The sequence below is a fragment of the Vigna unguiculata genome, chromosome 3 (assembly GCF_004118075.2).
Source record: "Vigna unguiculata cultivar IT97K-499-35 chromosome 3, ASM411807v1, whole genome shotgun sequence".
Classification (NCBI taxonomy): domain Eukaryota; kingdom Viridiplantae; phylum Streptophyta; class Magnoliopsida; order Fabales; family Fabaceae; genus Vigna; species Vigna unguiculata.
The window spans coordinates 2,989,666-3,010,507 of record NC_040281.1 but is presented as its reverse complement, the minus strand read 5'-3'; the positions used below and the strand labels follow the sequence as shown (position 1 = coordinate 3,010,507).

The 20,842-nt window shown below is 32.9% G+C and overlaps 3 protein-coding genes across 4 annotated transcripts; all 3 read right to left on the bottom strand.

Moving 5' to 3' along the window:
* Positions 1-5,697: 5,697 nt before the first annotated feature.
* Positions 5,698-14,285, bottom strand: LOC114178465 (potassium transporter 3-like). Of its 2 annotated transcripts, none has more exons than XM_028064386.1 (9): positions 14,154-14,285; positions 13,167-13,410; positions 12,822-13,070; positions 12,646-12,696; positions 12,265-12,525; positions 12,132-12,184; positions 11,397-11,511; positions 10,187-10,441; positions 5,698-7,319 (listed from the first exon to the last, which is right to left on the bottom strand). In XM_028064386.1, exons 1-9 carry the CDS (start codon positions 14,193-14,195, stop codon positions 6,217-6,219), a joined length of 2,373 nt encoding a protein of 790 aa, XP_027920187.1. In that variant the 5' UTR covers positions 14,196-14,285; the 3' UTR covers positions 5,698-6,216. The 2 variants fall into 2 exon arrangements, with proteins under 2 accessions (XP_027920187.1, XP_027920188.1); XM_028064387.1 differs by lacking the exon at positions 14,154-14,285 and adding an exon at positions 13,723-13,892.
* A 2,169-nt stretch (positions 14,286-16,454) lies between these two features.
* Positions 16,455-17,454, bottom strand: LOC114176912 (disease resistance response protein 206-like). The gene has a single exon (XM_028062113.1). The coding sequence runs from the start codon at positions 17,240-17,242 to the stop codon at positions 16,673-16,675; it is 570 nt and encodes a 189-aa protein (XP_027917914.1). The 5' UTR covers positions 17,243-17,454; the 3' UTR covers positions 16,455-16,672.
* Positions 17,455-19,875: 2,421 nt separating this feature from the next.
* On the bottom strand, positions 19,876-20,705 carry LOC114177264 (disease resistance response protein 206-like). Its single transcript, XM_028062537.1, has one exon. It carries the CDS (start codon positions 20,587-20,589, stop codon positions 20,041-20,043), a length of 549 nt encoding a protein of 182 aa, XP_027918338.1. The 5' UTR covers positions 20,590-20,705; the 3' UTR covers positions 19,876-20,040.
* Between the last annotated feature and the right edge of the window lie 137 nt (positions 20,706-20,842).

Here is a 20,842-nt window from a genome sequence, read left to right as displayed (position 1 = left end):
AGAATAAACCCCTATTTGAAGCCTAACAAAGACGCTCATTCTGTTTTCTTACGTATTAAATGCACACCATTTTTCGTTTTTTCAAAATTAATTATTTATTACAGCATTTAAAATTTCATGTGTACCACATTTAATGTGCCACTTTACTGTTCAGTTCCGTCTAACATCTACACGTCACTGTGCTCTTAACGTCGTTTTTGCCATTTTAACGGAAGGGGCTTCATTAAAACAAATTATCAAAATTAGGGACCTAGTTAACACTTTTAAGAATTGAGGGACAAAATTCAAATTTACATACAAAAATTGGGACCAAATGAATAATTTAACCAAAAATAAAAAACACACGCTTCCTTCCTCGCCTCATCTTTAAAATTAATTTATTTTTCTAAAATTATTTTTTAAGAAAAAAACTTTTTTTATGAAGGTACAGTGTCCTGAAGACGTGTATGAAAAATAAAAAACCCTAATAATGTTTTTTCTGAGAAATTTTTTAAAATACCTAGAGAGAGATGAAAATTGAAAAAAAAAAGAAAAAGAACAGAGACCATATAGTGTCTAGATGCAGTTGATATGGTTGATGATGTGAGTTGGGTGGGTGAAGAGTGAAGAGTGTGAAAGAAAGGAAGGGTTAAGGTTGGCGCGGCGCGGCGTGGCGAAACGTGATTGTGGACAACCCTACAATAGCGGACACCATAAGTCAACTCGACGTTATGTTTTTGAGTTTTTTTAGGTAAAACGGTAGCGGCTCGTCTCGTCACTGCTCCTCCCATGGACCCCACACCAAATCTATATTAATTATCAAACTTGTCTTTTCTTAATACCTTACTTAATTAATTAATGCCATTCAATATTTTAATAATACTTTTCTTTCAAATATTTTTGCTTTAAAGAAAATACGATTTTAGCTAAATATTATGTTTTTTCTTCACCGAAATTTCTGTACAGTGTGAACTTTTCAATTATTCTCTAGTCGATAGAAACTTTTATGATTCTTTATTCAAACTACGAAATTCGTTTGAGAAATAAAATTAATAAATACGATTTATACGGCTTTTACGACCGGATAAGGATCAGAATAATAAATGCATAAATAAGATTTTTTTTTTTGTGTTTTTAATTTAAACCGCGAAATTGAAGAATTGTTTTTTAAAGAAGATAGTAGCCACGAGCAAGCAGAAGAAGACAACGCAAAATGGATCTGAAATGCCCTTACGGATTCCAAACGAGTGCGCCTCTTCGTCATTCATAAAAATTAGTTATTTATTCCCCTTCAATAATAATAAATAGTTTTAAGAAAAAATGTTTCCGATATTAAAAACAATATTTTAATCTATTTTCGTCAATTTATTTATTCATTCTATAACTGTATATAATTTAATAGAATAAACGAACGTCATTTGGTTTTTGACTTGTATTAGGTACAGCGTTGAGTTGAGGAAACGGGACACTTTTTGGAGAAAACGGGGGAGAAGTGAAGCGCACGCTCTGGGGTGGAAGGTGTGAGTGACGCGCAGGATCAAGACAGGGATTTGCATAGTAAAATATGTGGGTGTGGTGTGGATTTCTAAACCCCGTTTGTTGTATTTGGGAGAATAAGCACGGAAAGAGGAAAAGAGCAATGGTTGTGGATAGCTTTGTGTGAGTGCGTCCTTTTTATTCTCTTGTCCTCTGCTGCGTGCGTTCACAACAAAATTATACAAATATTTTATTTCACCCTAAACATATTTTATTATTTTTACAACAAATTAAATTCTCACTCTTTCCATTATTTATTCTCAAAAAAGTATATTAAAATTCTCAAATAAGTGCATTCTATTTTATTTTATTTAACAAATGTTCATATATTCTAATCCAGACACGAGTAAACTTAACGAAACTTATGAATATATTTGTTAAAAGTAATAGATTAATTTGTTCAAAATTTTGGGGAGCACTTTATCGTTGGGTTTATGCAATCTTGTAGATCATCCACAAAACAATAACCATAAAAACAAAAAAGTTAAGAGAATCTATTCCCTTATCTTTTACATCTCCCAGCCGTTGGATCTTCACACGTAATCCCATGACTTTGGATTTGGACCGTCGGATGGGATCCTGTACCGTAACACGGTCCCACCCGCACCCATCGCATCCACCGCCCACCCTTTTGGCCAAAACCGGCGAAAGCCGATTCTGGTTTGCTAATTATCACACTATGTGTGCCCGTATTACATTTGCGCCGTTGGATCTGCACAACGGAGATTATGTTTTCACAATCAACTGTGTGCGCGATTCTAAGCGCGAGAATTAAGAAGGAAAAGTCAATTTGGTTTCACTCAGACACAGTAGCAGTAGTGAGTGCAAAAAAAAATGTTTTTAATTAATTATTTAAAATTTGTTTACGAACATCAATGGAAAAGATGAGATTGTGTTTTTTTTTTTTTTAATTTTTTTCAGGTTTTGAAAGAATATACCTTTTTATATTCGGATCCTAGAATGCACGTGCCATGTTTCAGGGTGAGTCATGGTTGGGGTCACTGATCTCTCGCACACGCACACACCAAGTCACCACTCACCAACACAAGACAGCATTTTCCAAAGATGATAATATTAATATAATGTGTTGTTCTTGTTTTTCAACAAAATATTGCGAAATAGGAAAAGAAAAGTGGAAGAAAGAAGCAAGAAAAATAAAAAGTAGCATGTGGATCTCTACTCTGGACTTTCAACCATGTGTGCTTCTTTGTCCCACCAGATCTTCCTTCTATATCTTATTCTCACTACTTCCACTTGCACAGTATCAACTTTTTCAAAACAAAAATAAAATTTATTTGTACAATTAGGTACCTTTATTTTGTGCCTTTAAACTCCAAACGTTACACCAAAAATTCATCTCACAAGTGAAAAAGTATTGATTTTTGTTCGTGTTTGAATAGAAGTCCATGAGGAAATAGTGTCGAAATATCTGAAAATATTTGTTTTATTTATTATTAGACATTGATAGTTTGACCACTTTCTTTAATATTTTGTGATGATGTTTTTTAAGTGATTTTTTAATATAAAATAATAAGAAAATAAAAAATTACTTAAAATATACAAAAAAAGAAAATTGTTAAAAAAAATTTCTTTATTATTTGAAGGGTGTGAGTTTATGAGAATGGGATTTTGAATGGAAGTGGAAGAAAAGGTTTTGAGAAATGGGGGAGGGAAGACTGAGAGTGACGTTTGTCCATCCCCAATTCTCCACAAACCACAATCGTCACTTTCACCACTTTATGATTCTTCTTCCAATTCAAAGACCTTAGCAATGGTTAAGGTAACGCCACGTCTCACATCTTTTTCTTAACACAAAAATCTTCCCTGCAACCAAAGCATATTCTACCTTCATTCTAACCATTTTCCTCAAATACCCGTGCTGCGCGCATACACAAAAATTTCGACCCTATTTTGCTACACGTAGAACCAAATGTATCACAAAAAACAGCAAAATAAAACTATTAATTACTGATTCCAACATGTAAATTTTCCCGAGAATTAGATCGCATGTTTCAGATATTAATTTGTGGTTTATTGAACAAATAATACACACGTTCGGCTACATTATTGAAATTTAGTAAAATGACATAGGTATTTGAGTTTAACTATCTATTTATGAAATCTGAATTTTAATTTATTTATTAAAAGTTGTTACTTGAAATAAGGTTAAGAATGGAGAGGAATAAAAGAGAGTGTATGTAATTGGCGATGGGTGCATAAGGCATATTCGTAAACATGTATTGAAATGTAGTTTCTCCATGCTTCACCCATAGTGCACTATCTACGGAATATAAAAACTGTGGTGAGAAGAGCATCGACATATAACATATTCTTATGCTTCTAATAATGTTACCGTCCCAACGATGGACTCTTCACTCCTCTCTTCTATTGTCTGGTTGGAAGAACAGAACATGTTCTTTCCCAATAATGGTTCCTTTAAAGGAACCTCCACCATGTCGCTGCTGTTTATAGCAATCATTCAGATTTTATACTAGCTTTCTTCTTTTCTTCGCCTCTAAATTATACACAACACAAAACTTCCCTTTGCCCAGTTTCGCGGTGGGCCTTCTGTGGGCCAATCTTCAAGATATTTTGCCCAATTTGTTTTGGTCCAGGAGTTGGCCCATGATAAGATAAAGAAAAAAGAAATATAATTAACTAACTAACTATAAAGGAAAGTAAATAAAAAAACGCTTTGGTTTGGATTAGATGGAAATTAAATTAAATTAATTACACTTATCAAGCAGTACGTATAAAAGATAGAAATCCTTGCTTCAACACTAAGGTGAATCAAACTTAACTAACATGTAAATCAAATAGGCATATATTCGCAATCGTGAAATTATGAGCATAAAAAGCACATGATACTGTTACAGCGAAACTAGTAAACAGTCATGTTTTTTTTTTTTTTTTTTTTTCACACTATCATCAGTATTATCATCTGAGTTAATGGGCGTGCAACCTTATTAAAGTACTTTGTTTGAATTAATGTTATCTACACCGTTCTGGGTACTGTATTAGAACCAATGCGTTCATGTATTTATTATTATTGGTTTGGATCGCATGAAGTTATTATTATTGTTATATTATGTATGTATATATATATATATATATATAATACGTGTTGGATTAATTACTATAACTTTTATAAAACTCCTTGATTTAGTTTTGAGGTGTGTAGGTATTAACTGGGAGACTTATAGTGGCCCACTACTCGCAAAACTTCACTCAAATGAGTTTCCGATATCTAATTTCGATTATTTAATTCAAAATTTTTGGATGCCAAATTATTGGTTTGAATAGAAGAATTCTGTTTCACTATAAAACAGTGCTCATTTTTTTTTTAAATATACAAATATTGACACTTTTCTTTATCTATGTACAATAATTTTTTGATTTTGTACTTTTATAATTTGATTAAATATGTACAATAGTTTTTCTTTCCTAATTTAGTCTTCTAAATTTTAAAAATCGTTTCGAAGACAAATATTATCGCGGCAGATATCACGCTCAAGGGACTAATTAGGAAGTACCGGTTTCCAGATTTTTTATTTATTTTGTTTTTAAACAAATATTTTGAAAGCGTTGAGTTCAAATTAACAGAAAATAAAATATATGTAATAGGAAATGCAAACGTGGAGACTTTTATAGGAACTATAATTCAACGCTCAATTATCCTTATTTTTTTTTGTGGATATTTTTTACAATGCTTTTTCATGATAAAAAAAAACATTTTTCAAATATTAGTTCTCATTTGATCATGTAAATATGTTAACTCAACAGAAGATTGTTAGCTGAATTGACTAACCTAACTGAAAATTCGAAACTAAAGGTGTATCACACGATACTCCGAAACCCAACTATCCTATGATTCTACCAAGTAATTACGGTACAATCGTCATTCAATTGATTGATTAAAAACATGTCAAGAAATAGGAATTCCAAAACAAGAAAATAGGACGCGTTAAAAGGCTACTAAATAATTCTAGATAAGGATTTAGTTACTCACGACAAGAGAAAACTAAAGCAGTATAGAAATACATTAAGAAAATAGGAAAATGAATATATTTTTTCAAAAATTCTAGAGGAAATAAGATATAGGAACTCAGTAGCAAAGCAAAAGTTTACATTAAGTCAAAGTAAAAGCAGCAAAGCAAAACCAACCAAAACCAAGCAGAAAGATGAGCTCAGTAGCCAAAATTGATAAATAAATCAAAGAACCAAAATCAAACTCGTCATTGGACGACATGCTGGGGCAAGTGACATTTTTTCAGTTAAGGTATGGTTCCGTTCTAAATACAATTCATTTCCCTGTCTTCCCTAAGAAGATTGAAAAAAAAAAGAACAAATTTTTGTACAAGTACAAAACAGGCAGCAGCAGATGTTACATACGAAGTTATATTCAACAAAACTATAGCAAAACTCACAAGACAGACGTGATTCCAAATGGCAATTTGGCTGTAAGACAACAAACAGGTATAGGACCCGGCACAAAACTCCTTTGTCGACCAATTCAATACTTTAGATACCTCACCAGGCTCATCACAAAATCAAAAGATGTTGGCAATTTGATGCCGGAATTTCCTCAAACACGCCAAGAGGAAATTCTTGGGTGAACCGATTCAAGTGGAATCTCCCAAAGTAGTGTATTCTTGCTTGCATAAATTACATCCCCAGTCAAAACATTGTCACCGATTCATGCTACACATGGTAATTCATTCCAACCTTAATCAGAGAAATCTGAGGAATGTTTAGACCCACTGCAGGAGACCGACAATTTTTCCGCAGAAAAGAGTAGAGGTTGATGGCAAACTTCTTTATAAATGTTGAGTTCCACTTGGCCTTTACGTGAGAATGACCTATTACATACGCTGCTCCAGTGCGCTTGGCTTCTACAAGTTCCATGAGTTCTTCCTTAACGCGTGGGTCTTTATATATTACATTTTGCAACTCAAATCGAATTCGTCGTCCAGTGTTGAGCTCAGGTGACTCCTGCTCATACATCGCCTGCAGCCTCTTCAATGTCGGGGATTTACTGCTAGTAAGAGTCAAAGCTCCAGGAAGATTAGTATTGTTGCGTTCCTCAAAAGCAGAAGATTCGGACATAAGCAATCGTGTCCCAAATTTCCCCGATGTCCTAACCACTGCCATCCGTCCATCCACTGAACCCTCTGCATTTCCAGAGGAACCTTCTGCTTCCAATTGAATGAATTCAGCTATGCTCATCACTAGGTCATTTTCAAAATCATTTTCGTGACTATACACATCTTTATAGCCATTTCGAACAATACAACGATACATTCGGAAAGATTTGGGACCAATTCGGCCAATCAGGTAACGTTCTTCATGCGGCACACAAGGCACTGGTACAGTCTTCACACAAACAAAAACAACCACTTGGTAGAATGCTGGCAGATTTGTCAAGAAATGAGAAAAACTGGCAGGGACTCCAGTAGCTAATTCAGTGTAGATAAGGCCCATTCCAGGAACTCTAACAATCCCAAGACTAGGACCTAATCCAAGGATGGACCTCATCGAAATTTTGTCATGCATGTCAAGTAGATACTTTTTCCTAGAACCATAATGCCACACATACATAACAACCATGAAGACCGCCGAAAGCACAAGTGGAATCCAGCCACCTTTGGGGATTTTCGTACAATAGGATGACAGGAAAATAATCTCTATCGAACCAAAGAACAGAGCAAATGCCAGAGCAATTATAGGACTTTGATGCCATACAAGGATGATGACTAGTGATGTCAAACATGTGGTCACAAACAACAGAATTAGATATGCAATCCCTGTAAACAAAAATGATGTTATTAAGAATCATGAGTTGAAAAACAGCCAATGACAAAATTACACAGGACACTAATGTATTTTTACTCACGATCATTGAACCATCTATAACACATAATAAGTAATGTAAAACAAGTTTATTCACGGCTAGCACTAGCATAACTTCAACTCTAGGATCCAATATCGTGTTGCCAGATCATCAACAAAGCCTAACCTATTGGGAAGCTATTATTTTAGCGAGCTCTTTTAATCATGATATAAAATTATTAAATGCAGATTACACAGTTCTTATGTTGATAACATTTCAAAATTATACTAATTCTCACTTCCAGCTAAGGTTTTACCTCTATTTTTGAAATATATGGCGTTGTATATTGAGAATGTAAAGCTTTTTACAGTGTTAATGAATCATAATCCAATATTGTTGAATAAAGGTCTCTATTGTTGCATATCCTTTTATACAGCTGGGTTTAGCTGTACCTACCGAGCATGTCTAGGCAGTAGCCTTTATATCTGATTCCTGAGAGTTGAATTTTCAATTACTTAGATTTATATATAAAAATACACATCAGTGGAACCTAGTGAAACAGTGATTTTCAAATCTAAAACCACACACCTATATCTATATCAAGAATCTATTTCAAACACTTTTGTGTCTTTCTTCAATGACATCAAGAATCAGTTTGGGAAAACTATTAAATATTTTAGAAGCAATAAAGCCAAAAGAAAATTTCTTCAAACTACCATCCTTATCTTCACGTAGCATTCTACATCAATCTACAAGTCCTCACACACCTCAACAAAACCAAATATCTGAAAGAAAAAGTAGACACTTGATGGAAACTACACCCCCCCTAATGTTTAATGCTAATGTTTCTGTACACCATTGGAGTGATGTGATTCTCACTGCATGTTTTCTGATAAGTAGAATGTCCTCTTCTTCTCTTGTCAATCAAATCCCACACTCCCTTTTCCAAATGAGAGTGGCTATTCATTCCATATTCCCCCTCGGGTATTTGGGTGTATATTTTCTATTCATTATGCTTCCCCAAACATGGATATGTTGATTGCTAGAGCTACTAACTGTGTTTTCTTAGGATATTCTCGTCTTAAAAAGGCTATAAATTCTATCTCCAAAGTCAAGAAAGTATTCCATGTTCATTGATGTTACCTTTTTTGAAGAGACTCATTTCTTCTCTCCCTCTACAGAAGAACTTGTCTCCTTACAACAAGTGCTACTTATCCCTTATTTTCAATTTGTTCTATACTCCAAAAGAAAATCAACCTCATTCACCAACAAATAGTGCTCCTGCAGTTTTTCCATCCCCTTAGTATACCAAACAACAAATACAAATACCTAACAACCTCATTCACCAACATTTGCAGAGTGACCTGATTCATGTCCTTCACCATTAGACAACCCTACCGCAAAGACTACTAATGATGATGTTGGTTGGCCTATTGCCTTTATGAAAGGTATTTAATTCTCTTGAAACTCATCCCATTTACAATTTTTTCGTTTATCATCATCTATATGCTTCCTATGTATCTATCTTCACACATTGTTCATAGAAATGTAAAGCACTTGATAATCCTAAATGGCAACAAACCGTTATTGTTAAAATGTAGGCTCTTAATAGTGGTTACATGAAATCTGATTCCACTTCGTGCCAGTGAGAAACCAGTTGGTTGTTGATAGTTTATATCATTAAAGTTGAGCGTAATGGTAAAGTTAATTGTCTCAAAGCTAGGTTGATGGCTAAGAAATACACTCAAATCTATTTATTGCCTTGATTATGGTGATATCTTCTCTCCTGTGGCCAAAATCACTATTGTTCAGCTTTTTCTTGCTAAGGTTGTCATTCACCATTGACCACTAAAAATCTCTGCCATCATGGAGAGCAAGAAAACGAGATTCACATGAAGCAACCTCCTAATTGTTACTCACGGGGAGTCTAACTTAGTTTACAAACTGTAGAGATCTCATTATGGTCTCAAGCAATACCCTCATGCTTGGTTTGGGAAGTTTGGTCATATAGTATAGGAATTTGGGCTGAACGAAGTAAAATATATAACATTCAATGTTCTATTGCCATTATTCTCATAGGCAATGTGTCTACCTGTTGTTTATGTTCATGACATAATGATTACAGGGGATGATGCTACTAAAATTTTACAATGAAGTTATATTCTGATAATCATGCAACTGTGCACATTGTATCTAATTTTGTTTTTTGGGAAAGAACTAAATATATCGAGATTGAGTGTCATTTTATCAATTCCAATGATCAACTTTCAAATATTTTTACTAAATCATTAGAGAGGACCCCTAATTGAGTTTACATGTTGTAAACTTGATGCATATAATTTATAAGCTATAATGAGAGGGGAGTGTTGAATAATGATAGTCTTTTGTTGTACCTAGTATGTCACACGCCTCTCTTTATCTTTGGTTTCTCAAGAGTTGCATTTTCAATTACTCATATATATATATATATACACATTCTTCAGATACACACACACATCAGTGGAATGTAATGATACACACTGATTTTGAAGTCTAAAAGCTTCAACTAACATCAAATAATATTGAAATAAATAGCATATTAGATAAAAGAAATATAAAGGAACTCAAACTATTATTAACTAGATAATATATGCTATAAATAACATAATTTTTAGACAAGCTACGATGGGAATTGAGGGTTAGTGGCAGTTGTGTTAGAATGTTAAATAGTAACTTTCATGTCGACAACTCAGGACAGAAAGTTAGAACACATTATTAAATCTGTGTAATAGGGGAATCGTTTGTTCCATTGTCTAATAGTGATTTAATCTAACAATACAATTCTCGAATCCGCCAACTTACCATAAGCATATCCTATACGGTTCTTGTCTCCTAAACCAAATGTCACAGCCAAGCTGATTATCATAAGAATCCAGTTTATCTCTGGTATATATGTCTGGCCAGGGATCCACCTTCTGGAATGTACTGCCTTAACCCGAGGGAAACATTCAAATGCATGACATTGTTGGACTACAGAGAATGTTGAAGCAATGACAGCCTGACTTGCAACTATAACCGCCAAAGCAGACACCACAAATACTGGCCAAAAGAGAACATCTACAAAAATGAAAAAAAAAATGAAATACATGTTGGAGACTTGAAAACAAGTACAGCAGTCTCATAAAAATCATATGGCAAGGCATTATTACCAACTCAACTATTTTGCTTTATTTACCATTAATGTAAGCTTGCTGCATAAATGATCCCATTTTGTTATCTTTTTTCTTTATTTTCTCAAGTAACATAAGAAAAACTTAGGCTTCAATGACAACAAGCTATAAAAACACAGTAAAACATCCACCCCAAAAAGAATTCTCTAAGGTTAAAGTCATTATTAGAGATCTCACATTGACTTCAAATATGGCTAAATTATAATATATATATATATATAGATGCAAATTTCACCTTGCAAGATAGAGTTACGCCTAAATCCACTTTCTAAAATGGCATCAAAGCCTACAATAGTAAGGCTTATTAGGTTTATCACGTCACCTGTTACTGAACCAGCACAAATATCTAGTCTGTTCAAGATGTTCAGTCTCCCCAAGAGGGAGATATGTTGGAGATCTTACGTCAATTAGATACAGTCAAACTATAGCATATAAGTACTGATTGTTTAGAGTTAAGTTAAAGTCTAAATGTACTTTGTGAGAGTTATCTCTCAGATATTCCTCATAAATTGGCCAAGAACCAGGTCAAATTGTAGTGCTGTTATCAGTTCATAATGGACAACTAATGACACAGGGAACAAAAAGATAATACTTCAAATTTCACATATTACAAAGATAGAAATTAGAACACACTCGATCATTCAAAGAACCCCAGTTTATCACCAGTTCAATGTACTACTGCTTAGAATGTTGGGAGACATTTGAAACAATGTAAGTGGCCAAGACACTCATATTTTCATTTGTCTGAAGGCAAATAATATCAATCCACAATCTTCTAGAATTCCACGAGAAGGCCTATTTGGGATATTTTATTCTTATTCTTAGTATTTACATTAACTGACCTGGAATAGAAGCATAAAAGCTTATAGGTACTGCAGATAAATTCTTGGAAAGGAAGGCCGCCTGCCCCATGTATTGAAGAACTAGACATGGGTAAATGATACAATAAAATGCAACCTGCACAGTAACACGATAGAATAAGAGTTACAACAATCATTTTCAAAAAAGTTTCCATTCTGTTTTAAATGAGGAATCAATATGCCACAGATAAGGCAAATTATGTGAACTACATTGCCCAATAGATAAATCAACTCAAATTTTGATTTCACACATCCCACTTTAGCCAAACTCCTCGTTAACAAACCAAGAATCACTTTCTAGATGTCATGGACCTACAGTTCAACAAAACCAATACTCCTTCACTTGTTATGCATGTCCATCATTTTAAACAAAGGTTTGTCTTTTACAATACTAATTCATACGTGCAATACACATTACTTTGTATTATTCCTTCTTTGTAGTAGCTTTCTATCTGATATTTAGTTCTTCCAAAGCAAAATATCATCAACTGTCTCATAGAACAGGCACAAACACCAAGTTAAAGTCTAAAAAGTATATTACAACATATTACACATGCTATTACTGACTAAAAGAAATCATCACCACCCCTTACAAAACATTTAGTAAAGTAACAGTAATCATTCTTAGGTATCTATTTGAAGGGTCAGTTATGAACAAAACATTGCAAAATAACCATGAAGTCAAAAACCAACATAGTACTTATTGGCCACACATACCCTTACAGGTGTTTGTCTGTAGTAACCAAGGTCTGCAAACATAGCTTCAGTTCCTGTAGATGACAAGAAAAACATAACGAATTTGGCAAGAATAAGGCTTAAGCAGAACTTTAATTTTGAAAGAGATACAGACCTGTAACGCATAGAAATACTCCTCCAAGGTTAGTCCAACCATCTTTTCCTGTAAGCATAAAGAACTTGTATACATAATATGGAGAAAGAGCCTGATATACTTTTGGGTTCCATTTGATGATATTGTAAATGCCAATCATGAAAATAGTCAGTAGCCATAGGATGATTACAGGAGGAAACACGAACGCAACCTTGTAGGAGCCACGATGTTGCATGACAAAGAGTCCAATCAGTAGAACACAAGAAATACAAGACACCATACCTGTGAAATGATAAATACAAATGTTTAGATTGAAATTTACATAATATTTTTTAATGAAGGAATATAGGACCAGTGTCATATAACAAGCATGTCAGTTGAGATTAGATCTTTTCCACTTACTTTTATTTGTAATCTTTGCTTCAATTTTCAGGCCTTCAACGGATGAAAGAACTACAGAAGAATTTTTATTAGCAGAGGTACAAATAGAGCTAATACAACAATAAAACTTCAATCAACTAAGGTTTCCCACCAGACACAATCACATATTTGTGTGAGAGAGAAAACTGTATCCTTACCAGAAATGGCAGGCATGAGTGCACCAACACAAATTGCCATGCAAGCACCTAGTAAAACAAAAATAAGCAAAGCCATCTTTGTATTCTTGTGTTTCTCAATGAATCTTTTCAAAGGCGAGGAAGGTATACTTCCATTTGAGGAGCCAGGCTTGCGATACGTAGAAAGCTCCTCATCGGAAGCTTGATGATTAGGAAGCAAACATAATTTTGCACTTCTGCAAAGCTGTGAGTACAAAGCAACAACTCCACCTGTTAAAGTTGAATGTATTAGTATTACCACAATAATTATAGTAATGAGTTAAAAAGGACCTAGTCTGACAGCATAATAAAATCAATAGCTCTTACCTTCGCCATTATCATCTGCACTTAACATAATAAGTGCATACTTCAACAAAGAAATAATTAAAAGAGTCCAAAAGATCAGAGAAAATGCGCCAAATATTGCATCCTCATTCTGGACATGTTTCAGTCTTCCGGAAAATATACTTTGATAGACATAAAGAGGCGATAAGCTCAAGTCACCAAACAAAAAGCCTAAACTTTGGTATGCCAAAAATAAAAGTTGTCTATATTGAAACTTCCGTTCTACCTGTTAACAGAGAAAAAAAAAAGATGTCATACACACATACAAGGTCTTTAAGTTCAATAGAACAAACTTCAGGTTAAAATTGAGAACAAAATAGATTATATAGATGTTCAATGCTTCTCTTTCCTATTTCATCTTGTTCTGCACTAGCATGCAACAAGTGTAATTTGCTCATTTTCCATTAGATAATAAAAGACAAAAAGAGGTGCAAAAGAACACAAGTGTTGAATAAAAATCATCTACTTATAGCGGTTTATGTACGGGAACAGTTTCATTTTCATTTTCTAAGCTTCGACCAACTTAGCAAATACTGACCACACTCTCCACACAACAACTTGCATTTCGTTCTCGATTTCTGATGCTGCAAAATATAATAAATGATGCACGTGATTGCCACAATGCCTTCTAAATTCCAGAACTACACAACAAAACCCTGACTCATTTCCAGGCTAGTGATCCACAGTTACATTGACGATCGAGTTCGAAACAACGGATCTCATTTTCACTTCGCATTCTCCTTTCACAGTCAAAAGTTGGAGAAAAGCGATGCTTATTCAATAATTGCTATATCACACATTCATACGTTAGGATTGAATCGATACTAAGGAAATCGAATCTGGAAAGACGGAAAGAAGAGCAGAAAGTTCCAGAAGTATTACAAAGTATATTTAAAGTTTAAAGATATACTTCTATGGTTAACTTAGGGTTTCAACTGAGTGAAAAAAAAAAAAGAAGGGAAAACGTACCACGGCTGATGCACTTCGTTCACTAATCGCATCTGAACTCATAGCAATGGCAGAAGAAAACAGAGCAAGAGTTTCTTTGGTGTTGTGAGAGAGCGTTGTCTTGTCGTTGAAATTCCACTCCAACTGTATATTGGGTTAATTGCCTCGTATGTACACCATGTTTCATTATTTTATTATTTCCTAGGTAAACTCAATTTTTCCCATTGCAAAAAGGCGTGGTAATCGTAAAAGTGTCTGGTAAAATTTCAAATCAATCAAACTTTCCACTTTCTCTTTTTCATTTACTTTCAAAATACAATCTCGTTTCTTTGAACAATTTTTAATTTAGATGTTATAATGTTTACATGATAATACAGAAAATTACTAACAAAACATAAAAACTGACTAAATATTAATATTTTTTTTCAATTTGTATATATATAAAAAAAATCTTCCTTTATCGTTACAGAGTGAGTTGTTTGACCCCAGATTTTTTTAAAAGATTTTTTCTCATATCCTCTTGTACATTAAAAATATACCAAAAATATAATGTTGGTATATTAATATTTATTTAATATATTTTAAAATATCAAAATTAAAGTCAATAAGCATAACAGAAAATTAACACTTAAAAATCTAATAGAAAATTTATATTTGAGTTTTTCTTATCTTTTAATTTTTTATTTTATTAAAAACAATAAGAAATTTTAATAATTAGAATTGAAAACGAGTTTTAACGACTTCAACTTTTTTTAATACAAAAATTATAAGCTATTATTGCTCAGGTTAATTTACATATTGGTTTGAAAAAGACTAATATCTAATATTTGTTATTTTAACAAATAAATTCTTCAAAATTTAAGCCAGTAATGTTTATTTCTAATTTTATATTATATATTATTTTTATTAAAAATATTTTAGTTATGTTTCAATTTTTTATTTATTTTTGAATCTTATAGTATCTTAATTATATATATAAATAAACTAAATGCAATGTGGTATAATAAATATGTATTGTTTATTAATATGGTATAAACTTCCACTTATTTGAAAATCATAAATGATGTCGCAAGTTAAATATATTCTTAGGGGTAACGATGTGAATTGGTTTGTCGTCCACATTTTGTCCACCAAAATAGAATAGGATAAATTGAGCCACAACAATTGTAGACTTACGAGGCTACCTATACATCTAAAAATATGAAAAAAAGTTAAGATGTAGCCTCTTAATGCTCATACTTTAATCTTCTATCCAATAAATTATTCATCACATCGCCCAAGAAGTTTAGTGTTTTAGACACAAATTGAACAAGGTTATAGCTTGGTTTTATTTTATATATATAACTTGAAAATTTTATTTTTAACTTCTTTTCTTGTCAATATTTGTAATTTTTGTGTCGCTTTTATTGTTCCTTGTAAATCGATAACAGTTATTTTTTTGTCAATTTTTTATTGTGAATTTGTTGTCGTGCCCTCATGTTTTGTTTTAATTTTTTAAATAAATTTTTCATATGATGACTATTGTTAGACTTTTTGGGTGTTATTATTGTTGGGATGTCAAATTTCAGTAATACCTAACATATTTTTTGAAATTTAATAAACTTCAAAATTTGATTATTCATGGATGAAAAAACAAAGAGCATAAATGAGAAAAGAAAGACAATCCTACAATTGAGAAAAAAAAATCATAAATAATTTCTATAACCAAAAAGGCTTAACAAACCATTCTAGTTTGTTTGATTAGAGCACATATAGTCTCTAATCATGTAAACATAAATCTAAATATGAACTCTAATTAGATCTATAAACTTAACTATAAAAGATAAATTATGGAAAATCAAATTTGTATATCTTTCTATACAAAGTTTCAATAAATTTGTACAGAAAAATTTATAATTAAAATAATAAAAAAAATCAAATTAAATAAAAATATATAGATGGAATCTAATTTATTACAATTAAAGAAAATCATTTAAATAATGAAAATAAAACACAATTTTTTTCAATATATAATTAAAATAGGTATAAATGTGTGTATATAAAATAGTGTCACGTTGTAAATTTTTAGAATATGGAAGATCTTATCATAATCCATCACAAAAATGTGAAGTCAATATTTAAGTTCATATTAACCACTAAATAATTTTCTTTTTCTTCTGTTAAGGTTGTTGCGCGATGTTTAATGAGAGGGTACTAAAGTTTATTTTTTCAAGTACAAAATTACAATTAATTTTAGGTGTTAATATATCATGATTCTAATAAATACTGTAACGATCCAAATTTTTTACCAAGAAAGGCAAGGCAAGAAAATCAACAGAAATGTTGGTCCAAGAAAAATGTTGATGTTTTTGCATTATTCAATTAGTTCTGATGAGTAGGAAAAATGACAACGTCGACCTTAAGCCGTGGAGACAGAACAGAACAGAACTCCCACGTCGTATTCCTCCAACACATCATCAAGGAAAGGAAAGGAAAAAAGGTTACACAAATGACACAAAACAAGAAACCCTGATCAGAGAAGATTGTTCCAATCAGCTTAATCACCAACACTCGAACAAGTTGATATCCGCACGAAGCCTGAAATAAACCTCCCCTTCAAATGCATCCGTAGAGAGAGTGGCCACACCCCTAGTCATGAAGAAATCACCGGTCCCTCCAATCACCGAAATGTCCCTCGTTTTGTTCATCAAAGGGTCTGCACCTGCGAAGTTGATGCTACCCTTATGCTCCGTCGAGTTGAACACGAAGGAGAAGCCAAGCCAAGCCGTGAAAATCTCCTTCTTGTCGTAAATGTAGAACCCTTGGGCACGTCCTACGGCTGCTGAGTGCAGATTGTTGTCCAAGGTGATAGGGTCATCGAACACAACCAGGTCGCCGAAATGGTTCTGCCCTGCAAGTATGGTCCTGTTTCCCCATGCGGGTGATCCCACAATGGCTGAAGTTGCGTTCTTGGAGTTATGACCATTGTAGATTATGTCGTGGAAATAGAACACCAACTTCTTGCACGGCTCACGAACCCTTTTTCTTCTCCAATGGGTCGGAGAACCCGAAGATCCCACCGCCATCATTACCAAGAAGAAGAGAGAAAAAACGAACCTCGTTATTTCCATTGTTACCGATGCCCCAATTATGGAAATATTGCTTGAAATTTATAAGCACGCAGAGTCCAGACTTTAACCATAAAGCAAAGTTACGTTTAATTAAATATATATGCCCGTGCAAAGACTTAGACTTTCAAGTTTAACTTGGACAACCTAGTTATTTGAAGCAATGTTGTAGAAGGTTAGCAACTTCTTATTATTATAATGCTTTAGGTGAACGTTGAATAACTCTGCTTATACTCTTTTGGTGTGAGATTTCTCTTACATGAGAACTTCTTTTTGTGTATCTAGCATTGTTAGGCTTGGCTTTAAAGGAATCGTTATTATGAGGCAAAAAGAAAATAAGACGGAAAAAATGCTTAGTTTTTTGGTTGCTTTGTGTCCACGGCATGCGACATGATTGGACGCACAAGACTTAAAAGGGGTCCAGAGTGACTGAACCAAATAATAAAGTAGTAAACGTGTTTTTGGTGCAACAAGAACTGGACCTGCTTCTGGTTGGTGCTGCGTCTAGCTAGCCACAAAGCAAACATCTCACCTCCAACTCCAAAACTCAGATTCATTTTTTAGTTTTAATAAATGAAATGGATCACTGTCTTATGAATTATCAAATGTTAATAAACTAATAAAGTATTTTTTAAGTTTAATTTTGCTGATTAAAATATACCAACTAATATTTAATGCTCTAAAATTTCAGATTAGAAAGAAGAGATTAAGTGGATGTTGGGACTATCTAAGTCGGAGTGGTTACTCCTACTTACTATATATATATAATTATAAATTTTAAGTGGACATTGATCTGTGTTGAATCATTACATGTGGAGTTGTTGTGCGATATGTGCTCCATCATAGTATCATAATAGGTTATTTTATTAAAAGATTGAAATTAAATATTTTTAAAATTTTAGTTTATGATATAATAACTTATTATTAGATTTTATTATATTTTTAAAATATTATATTATAATATCTTAATTTTTTTTAATTTATGAGTAAGATAATATTGGAATGTAATTAAAATTACGGCAAATTATATCATTTAAATCTAACAAGTTACTCCACAAGGAACTGAGATAAAAGAAAGAAAAGCATAAAGGAAATATGATGTCAAGACCGAATGGGAGGTTCGAAATGAAAGAAAAGAAAAAATAATCATAGTGAATAGTAAAATTATTTAGATTAAAGAAACTATATTAGAAAATGAGAGAAAATAAGTGGAAAGATTAATTGATTTAATAAAAAATATTTTGTAAAATAAATTTTTAAAAACAATTTGGTATTAAAATAATTTGTAAAATAAAAATAAAAATTAATATAAAAATTATATTTCAAAATAAAAATATATTAAAATAAATTATTTCATAAAATATCAAAATCTATTTTATTTATTATTTTAACCTTTTTATTTGAAGTATTTATTTTATAACAACAAAAAAATAATTATAATTATATTAAAATAGAATCAATTTATACTTTTCTCTTGAATCTTTCTTCGATTGTGAGGAAAGTTTCTTATTAATAACAACAGTTCCTGATTTTTGCAATTTTAATATTTTATTATCTCGGTTTCTTTTTACTTAACGCTTAGCTCACATATGTGAAAATGTTAATATAAAATATTATTTATATAAAAAGAACTATCACAACTAATTTCTGTAAATAAAATTTAAACAACTGAAAATTATGTAAACAGAGTTTTAATAGCTGAAACTGAAGCCCCTTTTATGAAAGATGAAGAAAGTTGTATTATGTGGAAGTTAAATTATGACATAAAATAGACAATTTGATATCATTACATCTTATAAAGACAGACCCATTAATATTGATGAATTTATCAAGGTGTAGAAAATTCTGTACCAACAAAAGATCTTAAACTATCATGTAGTCTTAGACGGTCTAAAGACCTTAATGGTGTGTTTAGATAGATGAAACAATTCACTTTTCTGCTGAAAAACCAAGAAAAATCTGATATGCGTCACGATTCTCAATATTGGGGGTTCAAGATGATTGACCACAAACTCTGTTTCTTGTAATAGCTATTACGAATTGCTGTAACATATGAAAGCTTCCAATTAAAGATCCAAATTCTTTTATTGCATGTGTAACTAGATATGTTCGGATTTCTATTCCAAAGCATGAAACAACCAATGACGCCACATTCCCGGTCCATGGATTTGGCTTCAATGTGATTTGATGTTTGGTTCTGCAAACCATGGCAACAAAATTATACCCATCTTCAGTAAACTTCCATTTTTATTTTCATCATATTCCTCCTGATACAATTAAATGTACATATTCTTTTAAATGCATTTAAAATCCATCAAACTCCTAAGGCAAAACACCTTGTTTCAAAGTCTGTTTCTAAAGTTTATCGTTTCTCGAGCACGAATTTCAGTTTTTTTTGCCCTGTTTCAAGAGAAGTTGAACTTCATGCTTGAAATAGTACACCCCACCAAATACACATGACTTTCCTGAAAAACTATTTGTTGCATTAATTGCTAGCACATACGTGTCAACTCAAGTGTTTCCCCACATCACGTAAGAACACTTCTGACTTACTGGTTTTATTCCACCAAGAATTTCTTTCCAGCACGTGTCAATATAAAATCGGTGACTATAATAAATTCGAGTACTCGATTTCATTAATTAGGTTCAATTATTTCTAGGAATTCCGAGTTGAAATCCAAAGTGGTACATTACATTGTTAGAAGAAAATCTCTGCGAAGAGAAAGGTACAATATCCAATAACATTTGATGAAGTTGAACGTAAAAGAAGCCTTTACTTTATTCAGCAGGGAGTTTTAACATCACCAACACTCGTAGAACTTGATATCAACACGAAGTCGAAAATAAACTTCGCCTTCAAATGCATCGGTCATAATGGTGGCAATTCCTCTGTGCATGAAGAAATCGCCGGTGCCACCAGTGACTGAGATGTCTCTAGTTTTCTGCATGATGGGGTCAGCTCCGGCGAAAGTGATGGTTCCCTGATGCTGAGTGGTGTTAAGAACAAAGGTGAAACCAAGCCACGAAGTGTAAGTGTTTTTGGTGTCGTAGATGTAAAAGCCCTGAGCCCTTCCCACGGGTTTTGAGTGAAGGTTGTTGTCGAACGTGATGGGGTCATCGAAAACCGCTATGTTTCCAAAGTGGAACTGGCTCGCCAGTTTGGTCAAGTTACCACCTTCTGGGGCTGCTACTATTGCAGAGGTTGCATTGCCTGCATTGTTTCCATTGTAAATGATGTCGTGGAAGAAGAGGACCAAGCTTTTGCATGGTGTGTATTGCTTCCTCTTGCCTGAACATGAAGCAATTATAAGGAGCATAAACAAAATGATGAAGGAAACTTTCGCACCCATTATAGTAAAGAGGGAGAGAAACACACGAGAGTGTTCTATAGCCAAGAACACTTTTGGGACTTTGTGTGTGAGGTTCTTGCATAGTTCTAGTGTCCTTTTATAATGATTTTGCAATTTCTCCAAAACAATTGGTAGGAAGCAGTAAAGAGGTAAAAGCACAATGATGTACGTTTTCAATGATGTTATGTTATGCATCGGTATCTACAAGACTTTTTTGGCCATGTTTAGTTAAAAAGCTAACAAGTATACTTAA